Source organism: Salvia miltiorrhiza, chromosome 3 (assembly GCF_028751815.1).
Source record: "Salvia miltiorrhiza cultivar Shanhuang (shh) chromosome 3, IMPLAD_Smil_shh, whole genome shotgun sequence".
NCBI classification, from domain to species: domain Eukaryota; kingdom Viridiplantae; phylum Streptophyta; class Magnoliopsida; order Lamiales; family Lamiaceae; genus Salvia; species Salvia miltiorrhiza.
Genome location: NC_080389.1, coordinates 2292298 through 2302688, shown reverse-complemented (window position 1 = coordinate 2302688; position 10391 = coordinate 2292298). Strand labels below are relative to the sequence as shown.

Here is a 10391-nt window from a genome sequence, read left to right as displayed (position 1 = left end):
ATAAAAAATAATTATATACCATAAACTGATGGAATAAACCCTAGTTAATAATCACAAAATTAAACTAAAGCATATAAAATTGAAATTGAAGAAAATATATATAAGAAATTAAACAAAATTGAAAATGGGAACAAAGTGGAACATAAAATGTGGTACACCTGAATCTCATTCCGTGTTTCCGGAGCATAATTTTTTTTTTTTCCTTTTTTTCTGTTTTCCATTCAACTTTTACAAGAATCGGGAACTCATACAGGCAGAACCAAGCAACAAAAACTTTGAAATTACAAGATATATAAATATATGATACAAAATATAGTATGATTGGGTAAAACAATCTCTACTGAGTTGAACAGTTACATGCAACAACCACCTTATTAGCCAGCTTTAACCATCTCTGAAAGCATCACTTGGAAAGAATGAATCTAGTTCCACAAATAAATCAGAGAGAGAGAGAGAGAAGCTGAGCTCCTGCATTCCTGAATATGTTTCTGAAACTTTCCAGCACAGATGTGGTTTAGAACTCGGATTTCTCTTTTGTTTTAAGGACCTGAAACACAAACAGAAGTTCAATAAAAAAAAGAGGTGGCAAAGGGCCAAGCAAATGGCATTACAATGGATCATCAACTGTAATAAAACTATTATTAACAGCGACTGCTAAAAAATCTGTGCTGCCAAAACATGATTGTTCGTCTCAACCTAACTTAATTACAGACTTACAGTCACAGATGAAATATACCAAGGGACAGAAACACAAGCAAACTAATAGGCAACGAAAATAAAGCAAAATACTCAATTCTGGAAATAGGATTTGTTTGGGAAAAGATAATTCTGGAAATTAATGAGCTATTATCAGATTAGGACTTTTGCATGACACAATTGTTATCCAAAACTTTTATCTGCTGAACAAACAACTAACTCGATTTAAATCAACATCAACATCAGCTTAATCCTCAATCTAAACTAAAATATGAAATTGCAGCACATTACCTTGTACGAGAAGACCAGCCGGTGTTCTCATTATGTCGTGTGTCTTCAGCATCGGGCATATAGTCATCATCCATGTCGGCCAAGTCATCGTCATCAACATTTGGCAACTCTGAAAAGTAGTACAAGGAGATATAAGCCAAGCCTATGTAAATTTATGCTAATGCTCTTCGATAATGCTTCCTTCAACTCTCTGCCTTCTTAATTTGAACAGTCGAATATTTGATCAGCTAGATTATCAACAACAGCAATTCAAAACACTACAGCTGGAAAAAGCTAATCTGAATAATTTCTACAAAGAAAAGTTTCTAAATAAATCTCTAACCTGAACTTGAAAGAGTTATCCATGTCAGCCAAGTTATTGTCATCAACATTTAGAAACTCTGAAAAGTAGTACTACAAGGAGATATAAGCCAAGCCTATGTAAGCATAAAAAAGCAGTGCACTCAAATATGAGATGCTCAGATAAAATCAGGAGTCCCAATGGCCTGCGCGCCACAATTAAGAATGTATTTAACCTCAAAGCTCTATATAATGCAACAAATGAAAGATAATTCCAAATTTATGCTAATTAATGCTCTTCGATAATGCTCCTTGAAAGATATAAGCATTGAATTGGAGGCTACTCTTCCTTCAACTCTCTACCTTCTTAATTTGAACAGTCGAATATTTGATCAGCTAGGAAAAGCTAATCTGAATAATTTCTACAAAGAGCAGTTTCTAAATAAATCTCTAACCTGGACTTGAAAGAGCAGCATATCAGGAACGCTTCACACGAATTCGAAAGCCACGCTTTCCAGACTCCTTTATCTTTTCTGCCGAGTGTAAAAGACTCATGGACCGCTCATCGACCTCAATCAATTTAAGTGTGCGAATGTCTCCAATTTCACTTGGAATCCCATATAGACCATGACACCGACGAAGCATTAGGCACTCGAGTTTCGGAAAGGTGTGACGTGTAGTTCTCCAATAAACCAAATCTGATTGGTCAATTAGCAAGAGTCTCAGCTGAGGAAATAAATTGTAATATGCGTTCCAGTATTTTCCTTGGTAAGCATAGTTTCTTAGTTTAAGCACTTGAAGATTAGGTAATGAACAAATGATTGCCATATATTTCCAAGGAAGCTTCCCACCACTCAAGGTTAACCTTCTCAGTTGTAGAGGAAAGTTTAGACCTCCAGTTTCAACAAGTTGTCGCCATAAAAAACCTCCACTCATCTCCAATTTCAATTTCTCAAGTTGATAAAACAAATTAAGATTGTCGAGGTAATAGCCTGCATCCGCATCAAACTTCTCCATGGAGTAACATATTCCGAGCTTTTTAATGTTTGGAATCATTTCCACCATTCTTTTACTGCACACCAAGTCTGTTGCCAGTGAAAGTGCCTGCAAGTTATAGAGGGGATTTTGTTCCCACTCAGGGCTCGGTAAGGGTTGAAATGAGAAGGCAATAAGATATCTTAATTGTCGCAACCTCCAAATCTCCATAGGCAAACGAACCTCAGATCTATATATAATTAAAAACTGAAGATTCTGAAGCTTTGATATGGCTGAAGGAACAATACTATTGGGAATGTTGGAAGCAAGGTAAGTTAAACGAATCAGATCGAACACTTGACCTGGCTCCCAATCCCAATAATCGCTTCTACGTAAAACATGAAGCACCTTAAGCGAACTAAACTTCTCTACAACGCCCTCAGATCTATACCCTTTCTTCGGAGTACATATTATGGTACGGATGTGTGAGCTATGCACATAGTCTTTGAGATGTAGATCATACGAACTAGCACTTATGCTGTGATGATCTTTTATGAGACGTGGAACAAAATGCCTTCGCAGGATAGGCGTAGGTAAGTAATCCATAGTAGAAAGAATTACCTTCTCTTTCGCAGCCTTCCTTACACAGAATTCCCGCACAATATCGTGAAGGCTGCAACACTTTATTTTACCATCAAACTTCCTGTTGTTGACCAAAACTAAACTTCTTTCGACAAGATCTTCCAAGCAATCTTCTGCCTCTTCTTCCAAGCTTTTAGATCCATTTGAAAGTGTTACAAAACCTTCAGATATCCAAAGATTAACAAGTTCTGTAACACGAATCTCCTGATCTTCTGGAAATCCAGCCATATATAAAAGACACAGCTTCAAGTGATTAGGTAAATGGGTATAACTCGAATCAATTATTGTTTCAAGCTGCCCGCCGTTTGCAGCAATTTGCTTCCATGAGGATCGAGTATGAATCGGAATCTTAGATAAGAGTCCTGCCACCACCACGATTGAAAGGGGGAGTCCCCCGCAATTTTGAACAATTTTCTTCCCAATATCTTCCAATTCAATAGGAATGTCTTTATCTCCGAACACCTTCTGCTTTAGCAAATTCCAGCTATGGTGTTCATCCAGCAAACTCATAGTATGAATGTCATCAGAAGAGCTGACATAATCAGCCACATCCTGCAGCCTTGTGGTTACTATGATCCTACTGCCATTACCGGAGTCAGGAAACAAACTCTTTACGTCATCCCAAGCTTTCGTACTCCACATGTCATCCATTACAATAAGATACCTTCGATATTTTAGGTACTCGCAAATTAAGGTTTCCATAGGGATGTCGCTCTCAGCATTTGAAATTTTTTTTATGGAAGCTAGAAGATTTAGAACAATGCGTTCTACACTATGATCTTGTGATATTGTAACCCAGGCACAAGTACTAAAATTTCTCATAATCGATGAATCATTATAAACAAGTTTAGCAAGTGTGGTCTTACCAATGCCTCCGGTTCCAACAATTGGAAAGACCATTAGTCTGGATGGTATATAGCGAAGCTGATCCCTGATAGCTACCAGATCTTCTTGAAAACCAACCACCTCGTCATCTTTGCTGCTTCTGATTGTTGATCTAACATCAGGAGAATCAGTTAGACTGGCAACTGGGCCCTTCCCCTTGATGTAATCCACCACATCTCCAACAGTTGACTCCAGTCTCTGTGCTACTTCCCTCAGCCTGTTCACAAGTCTGACTCCATCTGAAACATTTTCTTCAGAGAAGAGATATTCAATAATCTCATGGGTTGAAACTGCTGCCTCTCTGATCCTTTCTTTGTTTGGATAATGTTTGACATCCAATTGCAAGACAACAGCTTGGACGCGGATGGATAAAATTTCTTGTTTAATAGAATGAGTGATGACGCGATCATCGCCATGCTTTAGGATTCGATCTAAGGTTTGAAGCAGGGTATCAAAAGCTTCATAAGCCATATATCTCGATTGTGCAGAAAAAATTTGTCAAACCTGTGAGTTGTGTGATCTGTTCATTTTTAATCTGTCAATGCAAAACCGAGTGATCCAATCACTATTTCTTTGAATATTTTTTTCATTTATCTGACCAGGTTTACCAGCTTGATTAATTCTAAAATAACTCAATTGAATTGGTCTGTTGGGGAGGGAGCGTTGCTGAGTGATGAAATATTATAAATGATTGTATTAGGTGGTTTAATGATAATTACATTTTAAGTATTCAAAAAAAGAACCCCAATCTCTCACAAATACTTGCAAGGAAATTTCGGCTCCAAAAATGGACTTATGTGTAAGATATAATTATTTTAAGGGTAAAGGTCACTTTCTGTCCCATCGTTTTAACGAATTCTAAAAAATGTCCCAACCTAACGATAATATCAAAATGATATCCAACCTACCAAAAAATTATTTTTTCAGGCGACCGAAAATTGTGGTGGACCAACGAATCGCTGCCGTTCAATTTCTTTTTAATTGTGGTGGACTAACGATAATATCAAAATGTATTAGGTGGTTTAATGATAACTACAGTTTAAGTATTTTAAAAAAGAACCCCAATCTCACAAATACTTGCGAGGAAATTTCGGCTCCAAAAATGGACTTATGTGTAAATATAATTATTTTAATCATGAAATGTAGTTGTTTCTGGGGACGGATCTAAAGGTCATGCGCCCTCGGCTTTCGCCTGGTCAATTTTTTTTACTACCTAATATATATATATATATATATATATATATATATATATATAGGAGAGGGCTACGGTAAAAACACTTCTTAAAATATAAATATAAAAGTTTTTTAATGTACGAATTTTATCCAACAGGATTACGAATTCATCAAACATGGTTATGAATTGTGAAAAATAATTTTTTGCTACCTTTGGGATTCGAACCCAGGACCACGAATTCATCCAACAGGGTTACAAATCAACTGTAGATCTTGATGATCTAAGGGCTGAAAATCATTTATATTTTATACACTTAAGAGTGTTTTTATTCTAGCCCTCCCCTATATATATATATATATATATATATATATATATATATATATATATATATATATATATAGGGTGGGGATCTACAAAGAATCCCCTTAGTATAAAGAATAAGGAATTAATCCTTACCATAGGATCTGAATAAATTAATGGTCCAGATTAGCACTAATTAATAATTAATCTACATTATTTTTTTTACTGAATACCTTTAAAAATTATATATAAAATCGTTGGGGGTATGTTAGCCATTTTGTCTATTCAGAAAACTGTCAATTCCTAAATTAACTCCAGTAAATTAGGACATTTACTTTCACCCCCACTTTCATCCACCAAACCATCTTCCCCCCACTTTCGTCTGCCAAACCCTAGAGGCGACGGCGATTCTAGTAAACCAGACGGCGCTCCATCTATAGCAGACGACGCTTCTGTTTTCGCCGGCGAAAATCGAGTAAGTAGTTAGGATTCATTTGTTTTGATTTAGTTCATCTGTTTATTCGACAATTCATACGAATCTCCTGTCAAATCGGAAACTTCAACAAATTTAGTTTTCATTTTGTTCTTTTTGATGATTTCGATTGAAACCTTGTTTTTTCTATTTTTTTCGTACAGATTTGAGAGAGATTGTCCTTGAGCAAAGTGGTGGCGATGCCGCAGGGAATCGAAAGTGGGCAGCGGCGCCGCCCTCCAATTTTCGTCGGATTTCTCCGCAGTAAGGACAACTTGTGCTCCACAACGCCTCTGGCCCGACTACAGCTGGTTCGAATCGGTCGTCGGCCACATTTGGTGGTGCACGAGCACGGCGCACCCTGCCGCTCTGTTCTGCTGCCTTCTCGAGTCGACACCGATTGACCTCGCTGATGTTTGGGTGCAGTGAAATAGGGTGAAGAATGTGGAGATTCAAGAACTTTTGCTTCTATTTGGTTGTTCTCGACTTTTGCTGTGTTAGAGCATTCTTGTACCATTAATGAAGATTGAATTATTGTGTTTGATTATGTTAGAAATTGGGTGAGTGATTATGATATAATGGGGGAAGTTTACTGATTGAGGAGGTTTGCAGAGGAACTCAAACATGATTGAGGGGGGGTTGAACGATCGTCTGGGGAAGAAAGTTCGGGTGAAAGTTCAAGTATTGTTATTGACTCGTTCTCGTGTTGTAATATTCAATTAAACTTAAAGTATATTCATTAAGTTTCATGACTTATTCAAAATAATAATAAGCATATATAACAACAAGAGTATTAGTTAATTTATTCAGTTTCTTGTTTTACTTATTCGGTTTATAACAAAGTGGTATTCGATGAATTTTCAATATTATTCACTATAATTTTAGTGAATTATGCAGTTAGCTTATGTGATGTTTTCGTCCATATTTACACATTTGTAGGCGATTGATTCCTTATTCACATAAATATGATGTTTATTCGGTAAATTTTGCACAATATTCAGATACGATTTATCATGAAAAATGCTACTTTATTCAACAAAATAGTTTCCTTATTCACAATTTATGAGTATCATATAAATTATTCAGCAAACAATTATCCTTATTCGCATAAATATGATTTTTATTCAGTACGTCATGAACAATATTCGAATACGATATATTCATGAATAACGTTACTTTATTCAACAAAATATTTTTTTTACTCACAATTTATGAGTAACAGTTACGTTTTTCTGCAAATTAGTATTCCTATTCGCAAAAATATAATTCTTATTTGGGTACGTTTTGAACAATATTAAAATACAATATAATTATTTATTATCACACAAAGAACCAAATTAATATGTACATGTTTTGAAATAATGAAAAAAAAAATGCTACATGAATTACTAATTTTATTTAAGCGATTAAGAGTTAAATTATGAATAATTAATTACTGGACTAATAAAAATATAAATTAGGTGAAGATTCTATTATTTATTCATATAATATTAATTTGTGAATACACATTAAAATAATTTGAACAAATAAAAAATTTGGACGAATTCATGAATTCGAGTATATAAAATAATTGTGAAAAAAAACCATAAATAACGTAAAATATGAAATACAGACTCTGTTGAATTAACATTTAACTAATCTGAATAATTTCACATATTAAACTGAATAAAACTTCAATCTGTGCGAATAGGGAAAATACGAAAATGCTGAAGAAAATGTTTTTCTTCAATTGCTGACGATAATGGCGTGAGGCTGAGTTGAGGAAGAATTAATGTACCGTGTGATTTACTTTAATTTAATGTGTGAAAGAATTAAAGTTTGATGCGTGTATGTCCATAAATAATAAAATCATATCTACCTTAAATATAGGAATGATTGTTAATGATAAAAAGTAAATTACATGTATGTCCTTGAATTTAATTATTATAACCGAAAATTAGGAAAAATCTGGTGCGTTAGATGGCATAAATCAAGGCTCATGATTCATTCTTCATTCTCTCTACATTTAGCCTTCTTTTTTGATCCCTTCCTTATATATATATATATAGGGTTGAGTTCAACAGAGAATTATCTTTTTATTCATCATGAACAAATCTATATATTTTACGAACAGATCAACATAAATAATGAACAGACGTATTTTGTAAAAATAGAGAAAAACTCGCCACCAGCAGGATTCGAACCCGGGGCAAATTGTTGTTCATGCGGTACATTGATTTGTTCAACAAAATTATAGATCTGTTCGTTTTTATTTTACGAATTCTTTATTCTCCACAATATTTAGCTTCTCTGTTGAACCCTTCTATATATATATATATATATATATATATATATATATATATGTAATCTCGCCCGATCATGATTATGTAATTTCAAATAATTATTTCATAATTTAACATATTTTCTTTACTAAAACTTTATTAGAATCATTCGATGAAATCCAAGATTCAACTTGTTTTTTTTACTAAAACTTTGTAGAATCATCACGTGAAATCAAACCCGGTCATTATTAAATTCCTAGGTCCGTCCCTGGTTGTTTCATGATTTTGCAGAAACTGTAATTATATGCTGTTAGAACCGGGTACACGATCGAGATATTACAAAATATTTATTTTGAGAAATTACAACTCAAAATAATTGAAAATATTACAAAGTAAATAATTTGAGAAATTACAACTCAAATAATTCAATACGACTGAAATACACTGTATAAATAAATTATACGTATAAACAAAGTCAAGTCGAGATGAATCTCTTCCCGCAAGAAGATTATCGCCCCGGTAGTGCTCTTCGGTTTGGCGTATCTTCCCCAAAGGTAAAACGACTACGTCTCGTCGGATGTAGCACCACAATCCGGCGAGCTCCGGCGAACTTAATAGGATCAAGAACTGAGCACAAGTGTTTGCAGAGAGTGTGAGAGTGTAAATGGCAGAATGCAGAAATTTGTTGGTGTATCTGTGTGTTGTTTCTGCATGCTCTCCACAAGCCTATTTATAGACATGTGGTAAGTATGAATTCAATACATTGAATTCCACTCCGACGGCTGGAAGGTTGAAGATGTGGCCGGTGGTAGCAGTCATTGAAGAAACTAAGCTGCAAAAATGAAGTTGCCATGCAGAAGTCGTACTGGTGTGCTTCTGCTGCTGTGGGCTGGGCCAGGAAACAAATTAGTTGGGCCAAGAAAAATCTGTTGGGCCAAAAATTAAAAAGCCCAGTGGAGTTGGTCCAAAAAATAGTTTGGGCCCCAAACACCACCCCAAAGCACCAATTGCCAAGATCCAAGTCCTTGGCCGCGGCCCGCCCGTCCGGCGGCGGCGGCGACGTCGTCGTCGTCGTCCGTCCGATCGATCGATCGATCCTCGTCGTCGGCGGCGGCGCGCGTGTGTGTGTGCGCGCGAGGCTAGTACTTAGATCAAGCCCACTAGCAAGCCCACAAGTCAATTTATCAACTCCATGTGCTTTGCTATTCTTATACATGAAAAACATATCTATGTTTTCCAATGTGGGATAACATAGCATAAATGTTATTTTCCCTCTTCAACATCCAAACTTTGACATACAATATCTCACTCATCGGAAATCGGTTTTGAGACTTCAAGTATATCACATTGATCTACTCGAGATGTAGATTAACATCCAATCATTATTTTAATTAAATAATAAATATTTAATTAAATAATAATTTCCAGATATGGCATTAAAACCATATTTCCAACAATCCCCCACATGAGTGAGAAATCAGTATGCGAAAGTATGCATATACTTAGCTCAGTCCTCTTAAGATACAACATTGCATTTGGAAAGGTAGCTTGTGGCTTTGAACCTGCCATAGTCAATATTATCGAGTATACCGGCGGCCTAGTGGATTGTGTTCCTTGAACTAGTCCTCCTCGGTGTATACTTAGTCAACAATATTGACACAATATTGCTTCAATCCTTATTCGTTCTCACGTTTGTGTCCATTACTGGCCTTGGAACACCTCTTTGGATTCATAAGTGTTTCAATCGAAGCGGCCCCACTTCACACTTACATAGGTGACTCTTAACTCAAGTATCCTGCTATACTTGTCCTCTTCGAGGAGTTCTAGAGTCATTAAAAGTCAAAGACTTAACCTCACCACGTGCAGGTTCCGAACACTCACTGTTCTACAAGGAATAGGCTATTCGAGTGTTCAACACACGGATTTTCATAGCTTAGTTGTCCCATTGAACCAAGTTCTTGGGATCCTCCAGTCATCATGGTTGGGTTGCCACTATGATTATCCTTAATTTGTGGACTTCAAACCCATTCCCCCTAACAGTTTATACATCTGATCTCGGTGGATACTTTTTGTCAAAGGATCCGCTATGTTATCAATTGATCTTATATAATCAATTGTGATAACTCCACTAGTGATCAGATGTCTCACGGTATTATGACGTCGACGAATATGTCTCGACTTACCGTTATACAAATGATTTTGTGCTCGTCCGATAGCAGCTTGACTATCACAATGAATTATCACGGACGACACAGGTTTCGACCAACATGGAATATCCTCGAGGAAATTTTTAAGCCACTCGGCTTCTTCACCAGCTTTATCCAAAGCTATGAATTCTGATTCCATGGTCGATCTAGCAATACATGTTTGCTTCTTGGATTTCCAAGACACAGCACCACCCCCCACAGTGAATACA

General features: G+C 36.0%; 2 protein-coding genes and 1 long non-coding RNA gene across 10 annotated transcripts in view; 1 reads left to right on the top strand and 2 right to left on the bottom strand.

Annotated features, from left to right (window-relative positions):
- The window catches only part of LOC131016821 (putative late blight resistance protein homolog R1C-3), a 629159-nt gene that overhangs the window by 249910 nt on the left and 368858 nt on the right, over nt 1-10391 (bottom strand). The gene's annotated exons all lie outside the window — the stretch shown is intronic.
- LOC131016850 (uncharacterized) lies at nt 257-4350 on the bottom strand. 8 transcript variants are annotated; one of them, XR_009099243.1, is made up of 4 exons: nt 1722-3743; nt 1310-1380; nt 988-1096; nt 257-547 (listed from the first exon to the last, which is right to left on the bottom strand). XR_009099243.1 is itself a non-coding variant. In XM_057945627.1 (3 exons), the coding sequence occupies exons 1-3, from the start codon at nt 4237-4239 to the stop codon at nt 440-442; spliced, it is 648 nt and encodes a 215-aa protein (XP_057801610.1). In that variant the 5' UTR covers nt 4240-4350; the 3' UTR covers nt 257-439. The 8 variants fall into 8 exon arrangements, 2 of the variants coding, with proteins under 2 accessions (XP_057801610.1, XP_057801609.1); XR_009099242.1 differs by having other exon boundaries at nt 1310-1367; XR_009099241.1 differs by having other exon boundaries at nt 988-1380.
- Nucleotides 5318-6463, top strand: LOC131017018 (uncharacterized). The gene is made up of 2 exons (XR_009099329.1): nt 5318-5717; nt 5879-6463. It is a non-coding gene; the product is annotated as an uncharacterized LOC131017018 (long non-coding RNA).